The 20,811-nt window shown below is 43.9% G+C and overlaps 1 protein-coding gene across 1 annotated transcript in view; it reads right to left on the bottom strand.

The window, feature by feature from the left end:
* ADAMTS2 (ADAM metallopeptidase with thrombospondin type 1 motif 2) overlaps nt 1–20,486 on the bottom strand; it is a 476,618-nt gene extending 456,132 nt beyond the window's left edge. Inside the window, exons 1-2 of the mRNA XM_043989764.1 lie at nt 20,330–20,486; nt 18,746–19,107 (exon numbers count right to left, since the gene is read on the bottom strand). Coding sequence (XP_043845699.1) covers nt 18,746–19,107; nt 20,330–20,429 — 462 coding nt within the window. The 5' untranslated portion in view covers nt 20,430–20,486. The remainder of the gene's footprint in view (nt 1–18,745; nt 19,108–20,329) is intronic.
* Nucleotides 20,487–20,811: the final 325 nt, after the last annotated feature.

Raw genomic sequence — 20,811 nt, 5'->3', positions numbered from 1 at the left:
AAATAAAAATAAAGTTTTGAAAATCCCTTTGTTATCTAATAAGATCCTAATAGTAATAATCCATAGTGAAAACAAGAACCAAGAGGTTGTTGGGTCCAGTTCACAGCTATCAAACTTCTCTAATCTGTGCACTACGGGAACTTGTCCTCCAGGCTGCAACCTGAAACAAAGCAACATCCCTTCCTCCCAGACTTGCCATAGGCCCTGGTGAAATGCTGCCCCGGAGGGGCCCACCCCTGCCTCCAGTAGATCCCATACAATACCAGGTGCCAATCTTGGACACAGCCTGGATAGCTGCAAATCATTAGGCAAGTACAGGAAACTACTGCCTGTGCTAAACTCTCCCATTCCACAGCCACAGGGGGCTGATGTGCTCATTTCCAGCTTCAAGAAGACAGTCACTCTTAAAGAACTAAATTCTCTCCCATAGCACCCGATAAGAAGCCAAAAGAGTGAAACCCCTGTAATGTTTCCTGGGGACCCGAGACCAGTAGGAGAGAGGGTCCTCGCCCCACCCCCGTTCCCCAATCCTGGGAAAGAGTAAAAGCCCCATCTCTAAAGGGCAGCCCTGTGTCCCCAGCCCTTCCAGGGAATTAGCATTCTGGAAAGGAGCCAATCAGAATGCCTAATGCTTGTGTATTCCAGTAGGGTTGCAATCTGAAGCTGTGTGTCCCATTCTGAAGACCCGGAAAGTAGGAGAGACATAATGCAATTTAAATTCATGGGAGAACTAGAGTCTTCAGAGTTCTTACTGCTCAGGGTGCTCGAGCCTCTGCAATAACTTTTCCATATTAATGGAAACGCTGCGGGCACGGTGGACAGCTGACATTTAATATGAAACATGTGCAGTAAATAGCATCCTATATAAGCCTTGGTACTATAGGAGGGCGTTGATGTGGTTAGGATTTAATGCCCTTCAAAGATTCAAGAGTTTGGGGAGTTCGTCTTGTCCCTCTTCTAATCAGCATCTCGCTCCCCGCTGACTCCGTCCTTGCAGAAGCCCCCTATCCCTCAGAGGGCTTGCTGCTCCAGTTCAGTAAATCATCTCGGAACACAAGACATCCGGGAGGGCCAACTCGAGGGAGTATTAGTGCAAATCCCAGCCAATTGGAGTGCCCTGCAGCCATTAGGAAGGAAAGGATGCGTGGGAGCCTCCAGCAGGCTTTGTAGCCTCAAACTGAGACAGAGGCCATCTCACACACTGATCCCTCTCAAATAAAAGAATCAGCTCTGGAACCTAAGTGCTTCGGGACCAGAAGGTACTATAGAGATGCAAGGCCTCCCACCCCAGGACCCAGATACCTCAGAAATAGATTTCTCCTGCCCAAGATAATGTGGGCTGGCTTGGGAGGCAGAAGAGCCTGGCGAGTAGTTCTCTTCAAACAAAAACCTGATAATCACCTGTTATAAATGCTCCGGGAAAGATTCTTACTCAGGCAGAAGTTGGACAAGTGGATCAATCAATCAACAAGCATTTATTAAGCAACTACTATGTGCCAGACACTGGGCAAGGTCCTAGAGATATATAGAAAAACATATAATAGTCCCAGCTGCTAAGGAGCTTACATTCTAACAATGTCCTCTGAGGTCTCTTACAAATATGGGATTCTTGCACAGAAAGTCTTCTCGAGATAAGAAAATCTCAGGACTAGTTACTCTTACATAGAAGACTTTCCACCCCAAGTCATAGCGGGACCAGGAGCCCCAAGCACAAATGAGCTCACAAAATTACAGAGAACCCCTCAGATTCAAAAAACAAACAAACAAGGACACCAAAAACAAAACAAAACAAAACAAAAAAAACAACCCACAACCCTGACCCAGACATTACTAACCAAACTCACACCACATTCACCACACCAGCCACTTTACTCAATCAATGATTCTGAATCGACACTGGAATTGGGTCTGAGATGAGCACTAAATGTCCAGACAGTATGACTCAATAGATACCCCCGCTGGTGGAATGGAGACTTTGTAACAGTGCCCTCTCCCAACATTGGGGGTAGGGGGTAGGGGGTAGGGATGGAGGGACCTTTATAAAATCATCTACACCTTCTCACCAGTGGTCCTCATCGTATGCGTCAGGGTTAGAATTACAGTGTGGTCTTATGGAACATAGCAAAGATGAATAGTAAAAATAGCCCTAGACTAGATGTGAGGAAATCTGCATTCTCAGCCTAGCCTTGCCAGTAGCTAGCTGTGTGACCTTAGGGTAAGTCATTTCCCCTAAGCCTGTTTCCTTCTCTGTAAAATGAAGATACTAGGTGGCACAGTAGATAAAGCACCCCTGGATTCAGGAGGACCTGAATTCAAATCTGACCACAGACATTTGGCACTTACTAGCTGTGTGACCCTGTGCGAGTCACTTAACCCTCATTGTCCCACCAAAAAATAAAAGAAGAAGCTAGACAAGATTTTCTCTAAGATCTCTTCTCTGACTTTGATATTCTATTTCTTGGATGTTTAGCACTGATTCTGATTTTTAAATATTCTAAGGTTAAAAGGGTACTAGTGATGATTAGGGGGGAGGTCTATTCAATTCAATGAACATTTATTAAATACCTACTATGTGCAAGGCCTCTTCTAGTTCTAATACTCTATGATTCTGACTGTGATATTCTAGGTTTTCAGGGATGTTGAGAGTTGATTCTGATTCTATGCTATTCTAAAATTTCAGGTATGCTAGCGGTGATGGGAGCGCTATTCAAATTAAGCAGCTACTATGTGTCAGGCATCATGCTAAGCATCAGGATACAAAAAGAGGCAAAAATCAGTCCCTGAGCTTAAGGAGTTTACGAGGAAGCTTCTAGTGAGTAAACTTCTACTGATACAGACTGGAAAATGTATTACAATGGATGACCTTTAAAAGGTTCTCTATATCTGATTGCTTACTGAGGGGGAAAGGAGGGAGGGGAGGAGGGATAAAATTTGAAACTCAAAACTTTAAATAAACAATGTTTTGTTTTGTTTTTTAAAAATTCTCTAGGAATGCTGAGACTTAGCCAGGATCCTACAACCAGTACTGGTCAGAGGTGAGCCTTAGTACCAGGAATTGACCCATAGATTCTCAAAGCCATAGATTCTTCTGAGGGCCTTAGAAGTGCAATCTTCCATTTATGTAGGAAACCCTTCCATAAAAAAGGGTTATCCAGCCTCATCTTCCCATTCTCCAATCACTAAGCTAATCAGCTGATCTGTCTTTCCTCAGTTATGACATGAAATATATGCACTTTTTAAAATGTCGACGATCATCAATTAATCGTCTGGGGACAAATGATACCAATTAATTGTCTAGGGCCAGATGGGAGAGATAATATTGTGAATCATCCCACAGATGGTGGTGAGCTTAGCAGTCACTGCTGAAATGGTCCTGACCCTTCACATCTGTGTTAACCTGATCCTAACAAACGCCCCTCCATCATCAACCCCTTACAGACCCACTCAGGGGCCAAGAGAAATCAGAGGATACACTTGTTATAATCCCCTCAACAAGAAGGGCTGGGTTCTCATCCATAGCTATGCAAGGAGCTAATAGGAAAGTTTCTGTCTCCTCCTCTCCACATCCCCCCACTACCCCCATCCAATTAGTTTCAATCCAATTAGTTTCTGAAAGCAAGTAATTTCTGTGGGTTCGAGCAGCAAACATGGTACTTCCTTGTGTGTATGAGGGAGAAAAGTAATCACTTTTTTCTTCTATAGAACATCATCCCTGCTTATTCTCCTGGGCCATAGAGAGAGTCTGCCTCCCTGGATGCCCAAGTCCCTGGGAGAGAGGGAGAGAGAAGCTAGGCAGTGGGAGAAGCCAGGCTGTGTTCTCTGAGCATGCAGCAGCCATGTTACTGGGGGTTGGCCATTCAAGTAGAAGCCAGGGAAAGAGGCAGAGGGACACTCGAAGATGCTAGTAGCCACCACCATGGCACGTATGACTCGGTACAACTTCTTCCACCTCTGCCATTCCACAGCTAGGTAAGTAGAGTCCAGGACAGAAATGGAAAAATTGTGAGGAGCCCAGAAACCAGGGACTTAGAACTGAAAGGGACCTCAGATATAATACTTTGATAATAACAGCTAACATTTTATAGCACTTATTATGTTCTAGGCACTGTACTGAGTGCTCTTTAAATATTATCTCATTTGATCATTTAGACTAAGTTCTCCCTGAATGTGAATTCCATTTGCAATATCTCTAAGTGATTGTCCAATTGGGGCAGCTGGGTAGCATAGTGGATTGAGCATCAAGCCTGAAGTCAGGAAGACCTGAGTTCAAATGCAACCTGAGACACTTACTAGGTGTATGGTCTTTGGCAAATCACTTAACCTCTTTTTGCCTCAGTTTCCTCAACTGTAAAGTAGGGATAATAATGGCTCCTATCTCCCAAAGTTGTTGTAAGGATCAAATGAGATCTCAATGAAGTTCTTTGCAAAGCTGTTAAAGCACTACGTAAAAGCTAACTGTTGTTATAATTATTCCATGAAACAACCCTTTAGATATTTGAAGACAAGTATCACATCCCTCGAGCGTTCCCTTCTAGTTTTTTCAAATTAACCTCATATTTGTCAATAGGCAATCACAATGTCATGTGACTTATGTGAAAACCACATTTATTACAAGAGAAATGACCATGCATGGGAACCCAAAGAGTTCACCCATTTTACAGAAGTTTATAGTTTTATAATAGCAGGACAAAGGGAGGAAGGGATACCAGAAAGGGGCATGAAATGGTGGGGGGGGGGGGAACAGTACAGCAAAGGTAAGAAAAAGGACCAGCCTACTCCCCACAGGGAGGAGCAAGGTGATGGCAAAAACCTCATTCTGTTCTCTTGGGAGCTGTTAGACTACGAAGACAGGAGGGTCTGCTGATCTGCAGAGGACCCCAGCTGCACAGGCATTATCCCAGCCTGGCACACATTGGCTGGTGTCTGTCTTGCCTCCCAAGGACACAAAGGGAGTCCAATTTGGGGAGCAGCAACAAATTATGTTAGCTCAGGGGGAGCTTCATCCTTGACACATTCAGGGCCTCCTGCATGCTCTGGATACATTGTTTCTTTCTTTCTTTTTTTTTTTTTTTAGTGAGGCAATTAGGGGTTTTAGTGAGGCAATTAGGGGTTAAGTGACTTGCCCAGAGTCACACAGCTGGATTTGAACTCAGGTACTCCTGACTCCAGGGCCAGTGCTCTATCCACTGCACCACCTAGCTGCCCCCCGGGATACATTGTTTCTGGAAAATATGGCAGCTCAAAAAGACAAGTTCAAGGGACTCCCTAGCCCTTACCATATGGCATAGTCTCTAGTCTTCTCACCATCTTTGGTAACCTTCATTTGGACCCCTTCCAGCTTGTCAAAGTCCTTCCTAAAATGTATTGTTACCCAGAACCAAAAACAATACTCCATCTCGGGTGTGGCAAAAGCAGAGGAAATCAGAACCCTAACCTCCTTGGCTATGGATGTCATATTATCTTAATATAACCTAGAACTACCTAAGCTTTCCTGGTTACCCTGTCATCCTGTGGGCTCCTATTGAGATAAGGATATGTGTAGAGTGAGATCCCAAGATGGCAGAGTGGGGAAAACCTAGGTTAGTGGTGGGGAGAAACAGACTGTGGAATGCTGTGGAATGAGTAACCTCAAGATGCATCAAGGGACAGTCCAGACACATGCAAGGCATCAGAAGGCCCCTCGTTGCCTAAAACAATGACAATAAGTCCTAGAATACATTGAGCAAACAAGTAAACATGTATTGAACACCTACTATGTGTCAGGTGCTATTCCAGGAGCTGGGGATACAAAGACAAAAATAAAACATTCCACGTGTAGAAAGGACATGGACTTTATCAGGGAAGACAACATGTACATATAGAGATATGAAGATAATGGATACAAAGTCTTTCTTGATAGGAAGTCACTAGCAGTTAGGGAGGGTGAGTAGCAGAAAAGGCTTCATGCAGAAGATGGTGCTTGAACTGAGTCTTGTTTTGGGGGGGGTTTTGGGGTTTTTTTGTTTTTTAGTGAGGCAATTGGGGTTAAGTGACTTGCCCAGGGTCACACAGCTAGTTAGTGTTAAGTGTCTGAGGCCGGATTTGAACTCAGGTACTCCTGACTTCAGGGCTGGTGCTCTATCCACTGCGCCACCTAGCTGCCCCTTTGAACTGAGTCTTGAAGGAGCTTCTAAGTGGTGGAAGGGAAGAGGGAGTTAGTGATCTTGGGAAAAAGAATCAGGTAGGGGGAGCAGTTAATGCAAAGGCATGGAATCAGAAAACCAAGTATCATGTAGGAGATATACTTCAGAAGGTCAGTTTGCCTGGGCTGTAGAGTGAATGGAATTAATGTATAACAAGGCTAGAATGTTGGGGCCAGGATGAACAATGTTTTAAATGCCAAACAAGGGAGTTGGTATTTCATCCTAGAGGTAAAAGGGATCCCCTGCAATTTATTGAATATGAAATTGACATGGATGGGTCATATATATATATTTATATTTACATACATACATATATATACATATATATCACTTTAACAGCTGGGTGGAGGTTGGAGTGGAATGGGAAAAGACTTTCAGTAAAGAAATGAACTAGAATGACCAACTATCAACCAAAGAGAGACATTGGCATTATTGTACTTCTCTCCAAGGGCAACTAGGTGGCAAAATGGATAAAGTGCCAGCCATGGATTCAGGAGGACCTGAGTTCAAATCTGGCCTCAAACACTCGACACTTACTAGCTGTGTGACTCTCAGCAAATCACTTAACCCTCACTGCCCCAACAAAAAATAAAAATCCATCCTCAGACACATACTAGCTGTGTGATCATAGGGCAAGTCACTTAACCCAGTTTGCCTCAGTCTCTTTATCTGTAAAATAAACTAGAGAAGGAAATGGCAAATCACTCTAGTATTTTTACCAAGAAAACACTCAATGGAGTCACAAAGAGTTGGACACTACTAAAAAATGACTAAAAAGCGCTTCTCTCCATTGCCATCCAATAAGGAAATGATGGAGAAATATCATTACTCCCATTGTAAATATGGGAAAACAAAAGTCCCCCAAAGTTAAGGATGTGCCTGAGGTTAGAAGCCATCAGTCAGGAAAGCTGAGACTTTCAAGTTACCTACCAGCACCAGCCCAGGCTAGGGTCACCCTAAGCTACCAATGCTACCAATAGTCATTGGCCACTAGGCTATCAACAGACACTTCCTAAAAACTAGTATAATACCTTGCACATAGTAGGTGTTTACTAAGTGCTTATAATCAACATGAATATCAAGTGTCAAAGTTGGAAGGAACCTCAAAACACAGAATTAGCCAAGCTAGAAGGAACCTTAGCATACAGACTGTCAGAGCTGGAGGGTGTTTCTGAGATCCTCTAATACAATCCCCCCTTATTTTATAGAGTAGAAATCCCAGAGAGGGTGGGATGACCTTGCCAAAGGTTTCACAACAACTGACTGGCATGACCAGAAGCTGAGCCCAGGGCGCCTTGCACTGACCCATGATTTCCCCCCTAGTTCCCTTTCTTCTTAGTGTTTACTTTGGGCTAATACTGATGTCACCCTGCATAACACAAAGTTATACTAAGGGGAATAACCTTCCTAAGTACATATCATCTGAGCATATGGGGAGATAGGAGTCAATGGCATAGGGGCTACAGGGCTTGCTTACCCACACTGATGATGGTATACAGAGATCATAATCAAGAGCTGATGGTCTACCATGAGCTGGAGATGCTCTACCATCAGATGATCTACCAACAGTTGGGTATGTCTACCCAACAGAAACTGTTTAATATCTACTGTAAATAAGGCCCATGCTCAGGGCTATGAGAATGCAAATGGAAAGATGAAGAAATAATCCCTGCCCTTAGGGATCTCCTGTTCTAATGTGGGTGAGGGGGAAAGGAAAGATAAACATGACACAAGTAACTATAGTACAAAGTAGACAGAAGGCAACAAGTATATTCCATCTCCAAAACCATGCCTCTGCACTAGCTGTCCTCTGTGCCCAGGATGCTCCCCCTCCTCACCTCGCCCTTTGAAAATGACTGGTGGTTGCCACGGTCACCCATCCTCCAAGCCCAGGCTCCCAGCATGCTTTACTCTACTCTTCCAGCCATTTCCTAACCAGCTGCCAGGCTTGTGCACCCCCTTTTCTGATCCCCTCCCTCCGAGTTCCAATTCTGGACCCATAATCATATCATCTCTGTCATTTCTCCTGGAAAGGGTGTGTCTGTCTACCTGCCCTGTGACCTCCCACAATATCCTTCCCCTGTCCAGCACTCCCCTTTGTGTGTCGTCTCCCCAGTAGAACTGCTGCTTGGGAACAGGGACTATCTTTGTTGTATCTCCAGCACGCAACCAGGGTAAGCCCTTGATAAATGCTTTACCAATGATTTGGTTTTTAAATGCCCAACTTTCTTCAAGGTTCAGCTCAAGTATCACCTCCTAAATGAGACCTGCCCTGATACCCCCAGAAGATCCCTCCACTGAAATCACATTACATTTATTTGGTATATACGGTTTTTGTTGTTGTTCAGTCGTTTTTTCAGTCGTGTTCTAATCTTCATGACCCCATTTGGGGTTTTCTTGGCAGAGATAATAGAGTTGGTTTGCCATTCCCTTCTCCAGCTCATTTTACAGATGAGGAAACCGAGGCAAACAGGATAAAGTGACTTGCCCAGGGTCATACAACTAGGAAGTGTCTGAGGCCAAATTCAAACTGAGGAAGATGACTCCAAGCCAGGTACCGCTTAGCTGCCTGGTATATATTTAATATGTACATGTTTTCCCCTCAATAGAATGTAAACTCCTTGAGGGAAGGGATTTTTTTTTTCCCTTTTATTCCAAGTAACACAGTACCTGGCATATGGTAGATACTTAATGAATGTTAATGAATTGCTACAGAGGAGATAAAAGCAGTTTCTCTCTTCTAGAGAATAGAGAGGAGGGAGGAACCAGGAAAGGTTTCCCAAATGAAGTAGCATTTAAATTGGGTCTAGGAGGATCAATGGGATTGCAATAGGCAGAGGCAACAATGAGAAAAGGGCTCAATAGGTTATGCTAAGGGCAGGACCAAGAGCCCAGGTTGGCAGAGTGCCAGGGAACTGAGGGCAGAGGACACCGGAGGGCCCCCGTTTCTCTGTTCTCTGTAGGACTTCTGGAGAGAGGGCTGATGATGCTAGCTTTGATCAGACACTCCACCAGACCCACATGGAAACAAACTCATTTCTTTCAGCCTGGCCTTCCTGGACCAAGCAACATCAGCTCTGTCTGGCGAGGTCACTGACACATTCCCAGTCACACCAACAGCTTTACCTGTGAATGAACCTCAGGCGCTTCTTTGCCACTTGGAGGGCTCTGTCTTTGGCTAGAATTCAGATTCCCTGGGGGTAAATGATAAAGCAAGTCTTTCCCTGACTATGGTCATCCATGACCTTCAGGGCTGCTAAAAAGGGGCCCAATCTAGGGGGTCAAGGGACCTGGGGTTTAATTCTAGTTCTGCCACTAACTTGCTGTGAAGCTTTGGGCAAATAGTAGGGTCCAGTAGAGAGCACCAAAGTTAGAGTCAGAGGACTTGAGTTTCAATCTGGCCTCTGACATGGACTATGGGTGCAGTCTTAGGCAAATCATTTCACCTCTGTATGCCTCAGTTTCTTCAACTGTAAAAATGAGGTGGTTAAACTAGAAGACCTCTAAAGACCCTGCTAGTTCTCAATCGATGAGCCTAGCACTTGTCTCCTCTGGGCCTCAGTTTTTCCTTCTATAAAATGGGTACAGAATCAAAGCCTGTCAGAAATAAAAGTGACCTTAAAGATCTAACCTTATATTCTTACATTAACAAGGTAACAAAAATCCCCAAGAGGTTGTGGTAGGGCACTAGCAGGTAGGGGAGATCAGGAAAGATTTCACACGGGTGTTTTTCTTGGGTAGCGTTTTGAAGGAAATAAGGAATTTTAAGAGGTAGAAGTGGTGTGGGTGTGCAATCCAGGTATGGGACACAGCCTATGCATAGGCACAGAGATGGGAACAGAGTACTCTGTGTGTGAAGCAGCAAGAAGTCCAGTTTGGTTGGACTGCTGGGTAAATAAAGAGGGATAATACATAATAACGTCAGAAATGTAGGTTGGGACCAGGTTGTGAAGGATTTCCAAAGCTAAACAAAGGAGCTTGCATTTTTATATTTCTGCCTCAGTCTACCCCTTCTCTAATCCATCTCTACTTAGCTGCAATTTTTCTAAAGCAGAGACCTAACCATATCACACTCCTGCTCAATGAGCTCCAGGGTCTTCCTATTGCCTCCAGGATCAAATATAAAATTCATTGTTTGATATTTAAATCTCATCATAAACTGCCCCTGTCCTACCTCCCCAGGTTCTACTCCTCTTTGTGCAGTCTACCATCCAGCCATAGTGGCCCACCTGGTGTTCCTCAAATGCCTCATCTCCCATCTCCATCCTTAAGCACTGACTGTCCCCCATGCCCACAGTTCTCTGCCCCCTCACCTCCACCTGGCTTCCTTTAAGACTCAACATAAATCCTATCCTCTGCTAAAAAAAAAAAAAAAGCTTCTCCCAGTCCCCTCGGCCACTATAGTGTCTTCCCCTTTCTGATGACCTATTACCTATTCTGTATAAATCTAGTTATGTACCTGGTTATTCCTATCTGCCTCTTTAGAATATAACTTCTTTTATGAAAAAGGTGATTTTGCCTTTATTTGTATCCCCAGCACTTAGCACAGTGCCTGACATATAGTAAGAACTAATCAAATTTTTAAAAAAGAACTTATCAAATCCTTATTAATTTGACTTGATCCTAAGAGCAATAGGGAGCCATTCAAGTTTACTGAATAGGAGAGTGACATGGTAAGAGTTGCACTTCAGAAAAATCACTATGGCAGCTATGTGAGGAAAGAATTAGAGAAGAGAGAAACTACTGATACAGCCATTCTGGAAAGCAATTGGAAACTATGCCCAAAAAGCTATAACATTGTGCATACCATCTGATCCAGCAATGCCACTGCTAGATCTGTACCCCAAAGAGATTTTTTAAAAGAGGAAAAGGAATTACTTGTACAAATGTTTACAGCAGCTCTTTTTGTGGTGACAAAGAATTAGAAATTGAGGGGGATGCCCATCAACTGGGAAACAGCTGAACAAGTTGTGGCATATGATTGTGATAGAACACCATTGTGCTATAAGAAATGACAAGCAGGATGCTTTCAGAACAACCTGGAAAGACTTACATGAACTGATGCAAAGTGAAGTGAACAGAACCAGGAAAACATTGTACCCAGTAACAGCAATATCATATGATGAACAACTGTAGATGACTTGTCCAAGACAATTCCAAAAGACTCATAATGAAAAGTGCTGAGTGCAGATCAAAACATACTATTTTTCACTTTCTTTATCCTGTGGCTTGTTGTTTTGTTTTGTTTTGGCTCCATGTCTTCTTTCACAACATGGCTAATATGGAATTTTTTTTAAAGAAGAAGGGAAAGGCTCAAGGCAGGAAGATCAATTAAGGAGTCCAGGTGAGAGGAAATGAGGGCTTGAACTAGATGATTCTAGAAATAACATTTGATGAGAGCCAAATATAATAGAATTTTGAATAAACTGAAGAGAGAACACAGAACAAAAGAAAAACCATTTGCTTAATTTTTAATTAAGAGCCAGAAGGTGGCACATACCAGGCAAATCAAACCACCACCTGACCACTTCCATTACGACCCCAGTGAAGATAACCCAAGACCCTGAACCCAAGAGCCTTAAGAATAACAGCATCTCTCAGATCCTTAGCCCTAAGAAGAGCAATTACTATGGAGATATTACCTTCTTCACCATCACTAACACCAATTGTTGACTAGCAGTTGGACACAAGAGCCCTTGGAGTGACTGTACCCACCCAGAACATTGGTCCTTTTTCAAACGCAGCTCCCAAAGCCATCTCAGAAAGCAATCCTTATTGAGCTGCAGCTGGGAAACTACTTCAGGTACTTTGGCTGTAACTACTGAAGACCCAGAAAAGAAAGCTCTTGCCAGAAAAGTCCTTGTCACTGTTAAATCGCTCAGTATCAGAAAAGTATATGATTTTACTGCTGGAAATGACATTAAAGATGCATCACCATCTGCTTTGCCATTACACTCTAAGGACCATGGGACCTATCCATCTCACTTGCAGTTGTTTCCTCCTCTATTTGAATGTGAGCTACTTGAGAGCAGGGGCTGTCTTTACCCTTCTATTTGTACCCCCAGCGCTTAGCCCAGAACTTCATACATAGTAAGTGCTTCAAAAGTGCTTTTTAAATTTATTTATTCATTCATTCTTTTAGTTCTACCTTATTAGAGTCTAGAATACTTGTATAATATTCGCCTCTTGTTTTATATATTTCTTTTCAGATAATTGTTTGTTATAAAAAGTTTTTCATATTTCTATAGTATTTGAAAGTTTAGAAAGTGCTTTCTTCCTAATGGAGGGGCCTAAAATGTTAAGCATCTGAGCCAAGATTCAAAGTCAAATTTCTCTTGACTTCAAACCCAGGACTTTCCCCTCTCTGTCATGTTGCTTTTATCCCTCAAAGGACTGTATTCATCAGTCAGCAAGAATCCTCTTTCCCTTCAAGGAGAAGCAGGTAAGAAAATGTCTACAAGGGTCAATCATTTGGTGAGACTTTGTTTGCTTTTGCTAATTAAGGCAGATGTTGAGAATTACTGGCCTATGATTCATATTTACCCTGGGCAGCAGCCTGTGGGTGCTCAGAGTCACTGAATTTTAATTTATATTTATAAATTATAATAAATATAAAGTAATTTAGCACCTCACACCTCCCTTGGAAGCCTAGGCAAAACACCCAGTCTCAAGCACTTTCTAGCTGTTCCACACACTGCCCACTTTAGCTTCTGTCAGACGCTCAGAATCTCTGATCCAGGGAGAGCTACTTTGTCCTCTGCAGCCTCCCATGGAGGCTTAGTATTGGAAGTAAGGAAACCAGAGCTGTTCTGTGAACCAGTATGAGTTCCAATTCACAAACACCTTTCTACCTCTGGTATCCCCTTTCCACCCAGAGTCACATCATCCTGCAGACAGGACTAAGTCTGAAGTCTGCAGTTTTCAACATAGCCAGACCTCCCTGACTCAATCTGATTGGGAAAGCGAGGTCTGAATTCATCCAAAGTGTGGATCACAGAATCTTCTTGGAGAACTATAGTCTTCTTTGGTTTGAATTTCCAGGTCTGTAAATAATATCATGCAGACTAACAAAGCATTAGCAAGCACAGGAACAGACAAAAATGACCAGTTATTTCAATCAATCCTTTATGTATATAACAGTGTTTTAAAAACCCTTGTTCTGAAGTAGGTTAAACATTGCCTCAACAATCATGTTTACATTAATTAGTCATTTAAGTACTTTCCAGCTCAACAAACATTTATTAAGCACCTCTTATCTGGCTTAATAAGTGAATAGAAAGTATAAATATGAATTTCAATCCTTGTCAGTTTAAATTATGACAAATACCTAATTAACAACATCCATAATAATGAGATTTTGAAGCTTATAAGCAATTTATATTCTGAATGCAATTAAAGAGAACAAAGGTGAACTTTGTACATTTTAATCAGTGTTTTGCCAATAAAGTGTGTCTTAGTGATGGCACCTCTCATATGATTTCTTACTGTAATCATAGCCTATACTTACTACAAAATTGAGAGTCCAGGGGCAGCTAGGCCTTGGATTCAGGAGGACCTGAGTTCAAATCCAGCCTCAGACACTTAACGATAGCTGTGTGACCCTGGGCAAGTCATTTAATCCCAATTGCCCCACCAAAAAAACAAAAAAAGAGAGAGAGAGAGAGAGTCCAATCTCATAGAACATCAATTAACAAGCATGTATTAAGTGCCTAGCATTTATAAGATAGAGGATGGCAGTGTAATATAATGGAGAAAAATCTAGGTTTAGAGTTGGTTTCTAACACAGGCTAGCTGTGTGACTTAGGACAAGTCACTTAACCTCTCAGTGCCCCCAGATAGGGCAGCTAGGTAAGCATAGTGGATAGAATGCCAGGCTTGGAGTCAGGAAGACATCTTCCTGAGTTCGAATCTGGCCTTAGACACTAGCTGGCTGTGTGACCCTGGGCAAGTCACTTCACCCTGTTTGCCTCAGTTTCCTCACCTTTCAAGTGAGCTAGAGAAGGAAATGGCAAACCACTGCAGTATCTTTGCCAAGAAAACCCTAAATGGGTCACAAAGAGTCAGACATAATTGAAAAATTACTGAACAACAAGATCCTAGATAACTAAGGTTAAATGGTTGCAGAACAATTACTAATATGCATCAGTAGATGGATTTTCCCCACCAGGAGTTTCCCATATAGCTAAAATTCCAGGTCCAAACCAACATGCTAGATCCTAATGACAAAGAGAAAAATTAGAAATAGTCCTTGCCCTCAAGGCATTGGGTTACATTCAGTCTGAGGAAGCAACACGTACGCATGTAATACAAAATATAAATGAAGTAGGAGCACTAGCAGCTGGCAGAATCAGGAAAGACCTCATCACAAGGTGGCACACAAGCTAAGCTCTGACAGAAACCAGGGATTCCAAGTGACTGAGGTAAGAAGCAGTTGCATTCTAGACCATCTCTGCAAAGCATGGAGGTAGGAAACAGAAAACAGAGCAAGATCAATAACAAAGGCAGTTTGGCTGGAATGCAGAGTGCATTATGTCATAAACCTGGAAAGACAGGCTGAAGCCAAATTGTCATTGTGTTGAACAGAATTCTTAAGTCTTTCTAAGTTGATTATCTTTGTTGTTGTTGTTGAGTCATTTCAGTTGTGTCCCAGTCTTTGCAACTCTGTTTGGGGTTTTCTTGGCAAAGATACTACAGTGATTTGCCATTTCCTTCTCTAACTCATTGTACAGATAAGGAAACTGAGGCAAACAGGGTTAAGTGACTTACCCAGGGTCACACAGCTAGTGTGACCTCTGTCTGAAACCAGATTTAAACTCAGGAAGTTGAGTCTTGCTGACTTCAGGCTAGGAACTCTATCCATTGTGCTACCTAGCTGCCCTGATTATCTTTATAACATTGCTATTTACAGTATAAATTGTTCTCCTGGTTCAGCTCACTTCATTTCACATCAATTCATATAATTCCCAGGTTTTTCTGAAACTGTCCCCATCATCATTTCTTACAGCATCATAGTAATTCATCACACTCATAACTTGTTCAGCCATTCCCCAATTGAGGGCATCCCCTCAGCTTCCAAGTCTTTGCCATCATAAAAAGTGCTGCTAGGGATAGTTTTGTATCTATATGGGTCCTTCTCAGATTCCTTGATGTCTTCGGTTTGATTTTAATATAGAGTGAATAATGGTTTCACTGAGTCAAAGGGTATGCACAGTTTTAAAAGCTTTTTAAGCATAGCTCTAAATTGTTTTCCAGAATGTTCAAACCAGTCCACAACTCCACCATGTTTTCCTATAGACCCTTCAGCATTTGTCATCTTACTCTTTTTGTCAGCTTGCCCAATCTATGGGTATGAAGAAGCACCTCAGAATTTTTTAATTTGCTCTAATTATTAGTGATTTTATATGGTTATTGATAGGTCAGATGTCTTCGCCTGAAAATATCTTATTCATATCCTTTGACCATTTATCAATTGGGAAATGACATTCTTGTAAATTTGACTCTGTTTCCTATATTTCTTAGAAATGAGACCCTTTTCCAAGAAACTTGCTGCATAAAGGGATTTTTCCCCAATTTCCTGCTTCTCTTCTAATTTTTGTAGCATTGGTTCTGTTTGTACAAAATCTTTTTAATGTTTATGTAGTTGAAGTTGTGTATTTTACCTCCTGTGAACCTCTCTATCTCTTGCTTAGTTATGAACTCTTCCCCATCCATAAATCTGACAGGTAACTTCTTCTATGCTCCTCTAATGTGCTTATAATGTCACACTTATGTCTAAATCATGTACCTATTTGGAACTTATTTTGGTATACATATAGTGTGAAATGTGGGTCCATACCTAGTTTCTGAAAGACTATTTTCTAGTTTTTGCAACAGTTTTTGTTGAAATGCTCTTGCCCCAGCAGCTAGACTCTTTGGATTTCTCAGAAACTAGGTTACTCTGCTTGTTTGAACTGAAGCCAAATTGTAAACAGCTTTACATGTCAGGGGAGTTGTTATTTTTATTCTAGAGGCAATAGGGAGCCACTGCAGCTTTTTGAGCAAGGAAGTGATGTGGTCAGATCTATGCTTTAGGAATATGACAAATGGATCAGAGAAAAGAGGTATTTGAGGTTGAGAAACCAGCAAAACCAGAGAGTAACTATTCACATTTTGAGATACTTACCTTTCAAAAACATCCTCACACATCAGTTCCCATGGTGCATTTCTTTTTTTAAGCAGCACAATGAGGGTCAAGTGACTGGCCCAGGGTCACACAGCTAATAAGTGTTAAGTGTCTAAGGCTAGATTTAAACTCAGGTCCTCCTGAATCCAGGCCCAGTGCTTTATTCACTGCACCACCTATCTGCCCTCTCCCATGGTGCATTTGAATGTTGGTTCACAGATAATTTTCTACTCAACAGAAAAAGTAAAGGTACAAAGACCCTATATGTCCCCAAAAGTCGATCAGAAATAATAACAGAACTCTACTTGTGCAAGTTTTATAAGCAAACATGAAACCAATATTAACTTTATACTCTTTGGTGGGGGGGGGGTTGGGCTTTTTTTCCCCTTTATTCATATCAACAAGTTGTTATTGAACACTAGACTAGTGGTGGGTCCTGCTTTTCACTTTCTAGAAACAGGTCTATTTTGTAAAGCAAGGAATGCCTGTACCACATGCAAGGATTTTTATTGATGGTAATTTGGAGGAAGGAAATCATCCTTGGAAACATCAAGTCTGAAAAGCAGCTGAATTTTGACTATCTTCATAAAGATTAAAGGATAGGTCTTTGAAGTGTTTATGTCTCCTAAACCCAATTCTTTCTCAGCCTCAACCTGGCAAAGAAGAGTTTACTAAGATTCACAAAGCCAGGCAACTCTGTTCAACAGCAGGGCACAGCAAAGTGTGGAACAATTACCTCTAGTGGAAACATAATCCTGCGATGGAGAAGGAGAAATCACAGGAGCTGAGCAGCAGCGATTCATGACAAAAACCACCTTTCTCGACTAAACCGAGTGAGTGTGTGCCACGTAGCAATTAGTGTTAAACACATAGTGCGCCTGCTTCAGATGTCTGGCACCAATAGATACAGTCTGACCACTTGACTTGCATTCCAAACTCAGAATCTGCATTTTCAGGCCTGCTGCTCCACCCAGAACATCCCTGTCCAGAGCAGGGCCAGCAAGTGTCAGGGCTTTTTCTGCCATCCACTGAGGAGGACCCATTTAGGCTCAGGGAAATGCCCCACTCTGGGACTTCACCCCAATCTCTGATTTCATCTCATTTTCCAAACCTAGGTCGATCTGTCCTGGCTGCAGCATCTATTCATGTTTAGCCATGAGTACTGGAAACTGAGTATTTGTAGAAACTGAACCTCAGGGCTACAGCTTTGCAATTAAGGGGCGGAGGGAAGAGAAGGGAGGCAAAAACAATCTTGGGGACAGGAATGGATAGGTTTCTGTATTTGCACACACTCCCATCCCTACTCCTAACTCCTGCCAAAAACAATAAAAGCAAACGGCATTTTCAGCCCCTGGGGTATAAAAGCCAGAGCATTGCATGCCAACAAGTGTCTGACAGTTTGACTCAATGCAATATTGAGTTTGTATCATCTGAGACTCGAGAGCTAGGGAATAACCTGGAATTTCTTTACTGTGTATTTGCTGCCCAGTTACCAATTTACAAAGCAAGCCCTAAGAAGCTAACTTCCTCCCTCCCCTATCCCCCATCACAACAAGACTAATGAAAATAACCAGACCAAAAAGCTTTAAGCATCTACTAAGTCAGCACTAGATATTAGGCACTGAGGGTATGGGGGGTGGGGGGAAGTAAGGCAGAAAAAAATGAAAGCTATGTCCCTGTCCTTGTAACCACAGCAATCCTGAGAAAGATCCCAACCCCACAGAGGATGGGAGAAGTGGGGGGAGGGGGAGAGGGTTTGCTGAGCCAAAGGTAGCTCTGTAGAGATAGCCAATACCAAGCCAATCGAGGGACCAGCACTTTCAAATGAGGTAATACGTGTAAAGCATGCTACAAATCTTAAAGCACTATACAAATGTCAGTTATTATTGCAGAATCTTTGAATCTGGACTTAAAGTGGATCTAGACTTAACCTCCCACCCAATGCAAGGACTTCCCCTCTGTTTTATCTCTGACAAGGGGGAACATCCAGTTCCCACTTGAATACTTCCCATGACTGGAAACTCACCAGCTAACAAAGCAGCTTTCATTGTTAGAAAGACTTGCCTTAAACTGAACCAAAATTGGCCTCCCTGAAACTTTCTAGGTATCCCCTCTGAACCATGAAGGTCCTTCACATATCTGTCAGCATCTGTCATGACCCCTTGAGTCTCTAGGGTAGATAACCCCACTTCTTTTAACTGACTCTCATATGACATACTACCTAAACCCCACACAGTCCATGGTCACTCTCCTCTATCCATGTACCTACAACAAATGAACCTAATTGCAACCCAGGACTATTCTTGCTCCCAACAGTTCCAGTTTCCTTTGGCTGCATTGCTGGGAAGGGATTGAATTTGTGATTCTTAGTGCATGCACTGTACAAGAGAAAGAGACTCACCAGCCCATCACAGTTACTGATAGCGACAGAAGCATTGGGCAGACCGGTGATGCCTCCCACATAGAGGCAATTCCCCAAGAGTGGCTCTACTCGAGTCTCGTGGGAATCTTCCTGCCACTCAACAGTCGCACCCGGGGCCACAAGCCGGGAGTTCCGCCGCAGCCTGAAGTGGAAGTCTCTTCCAAACACAGTGACATTGTAAAATATCTGTTCGTTGGCATCCTCCCTGGGCAGGTCCCCAATATCCCTTCGGGATCGGCTTTTACCAGCTCCCGACACCAAATGTGATAAGAACTTGCCTTCTGCATCTGTGCTGGTTGGGATAACAAGTCTATAATCCTCTATGTTTCCCAAAAGTGGACCTGAAAAGGAAAGGGGTAAGAAGAGAATATGTAAATTTAAATCCAATTCTCCATCATCCCAAGGTCATCTTTTCCAATCCTTTCATTTTACAGATGGGGAAATTGAGGCCCAGAGAGGGGAATTAATTTGTCCAAGGTCACATGATGAACAAGCTGCAGGACTAGGATTTGATCCCAAGTTTCTCAATAGCCAAAAGCAGGATCTTTTCCCTGGACCATGTTGCTTCTCCCTTTTAACTATAAACTTAGATGTAAAAGGTGATAATATCAAAGACCGGGGGACAGTTAACAGCCTAGGCTGTCACCAGTCAGAGAAAAGGGTCAAGGACAGAAAAAAAAAAAAAAGGAACATGCATACTTTCCATCCTCAACCACCTTGGTGAACACCATTTAGCTCACAAACATCCCAAAGATTTCCACCAGTGCTAGCTATTGTTCACCTCATTGGGCTAAAATGCTTAAGTCTGAGTGCTCACAGTGCACTAGAGAGAGGGGGGACTCAAAGGCCACAGGAGGGGAAACCCATAACATCAGCAGGTCATCAACTTAAAAAAAAAATGCTCTAACTGGCCTCAGCCTAGCTAGGCTTCCCCAATTTCTCCCTGGGAAACACATGGTCCAATCACAGGGAGGTTCCTGCTGGAGATTCCCACGCATAGCAGGCTCCCTGGGCAGTTGGGAAGGGGAGAGTCATTGGCCAACTAGGGTCAGCTCGGGGCAGCTGCATGAGATCCCCCAGAGAAAGACCTGGTGGTGTTGTTCTTTAACCGTTTGAGGGAAAAACCTCCCCCCACCCATTTTAGTACCCAGTGGTGGCAGCTGGGTTTGGCCCTTACAGGGACGGGCACTAAGTGAAACTTGATGCTTGGATCAGAGTTTGCGGTCGAGGGGCTCCTGCTGAGGAAGGAGCGAATTGCATTTTCCCCCATCCTGCTCGCCCCTCCGCTTGCGGTTCCCAACAAGGGCCTTGGATGGGAGGAGTGGGCAGAGGCCGGTTCTGGGGTGCCTGCCTCAGGCTTCTCGGGTTCTACTCTCCGGGGCACTATAGACTGAGGGCGCCACGTCCCCCCAACCCGCGACTTCTCCAGGGCTCCCAGGGCTCCGAGACCGGGTGCGCCCTGGCCCCAAAGTTGGCCAACTCACACCCCGGGCGAGCGGAGTTAGCCCAAGTCCCTCCGGCGCGGGGCAGAGGGGTTGGGGTCCGGGCTGGAGCGGGACCTACCTCGGGGGCCGGAGCGGCTCAGGGCGCCCGTGGGCAGTGGCGGCAGCAGCAGCAGCGCCCAGCAGAGCAGAAGGCGAGCGGCTCCCGCTGGCAGATCCATGGCAGCCGAACCGCAGCCCGAGCCCCGCACGCGGAGCCGCGCTAAAGTTGCCCGCGAGCCGCCCAGCCCACATCTGGGGCAGCTGGAGCCGCCCGCAGCTGCAGTCCCCCGGGGCGCAGGGCGGAGGGAGGGGAAGGCGGGGAGGGGGGGGGCGCGGCGGGGGGAGGAGGAGAAGGAGGAGACGAGGAGCCGAGGACGCCCCAGCCTGCGGTGACCCGGCTGCTTCTCCTCAGCGCGTTTGTTCACTCAGCGGCGGCTCTCTCCCTGCCTCCCTCCTTCCCTCCCCTACCTCGCTCCCTCCCGCCCTAGCCCACACGCTGCAATCGCAGCGAAGCAGAGACACCAGGAGGCGGTTCGAGGGTAACGCCAAGGGGCCGGGGCG

Source organism: Dromiciops gliroides, chromosome 2, assembly GCF_019393635.1.
Source record: "Dromiciops gliroides isolate mDroGli1 chromosome 2, mDroGli1.pri, whole genome shotgun sequence".
Taxonomy (NCBI): Eukaryota; Metazoa; Chordata; class Mammalia; order Microbiotheria; family Microbiotheriidae; genus Dromiciops; species Dromiciops gliroides.
This window is presented reverse-complemented; position numbering and strand designations above follow the sequence as displayed.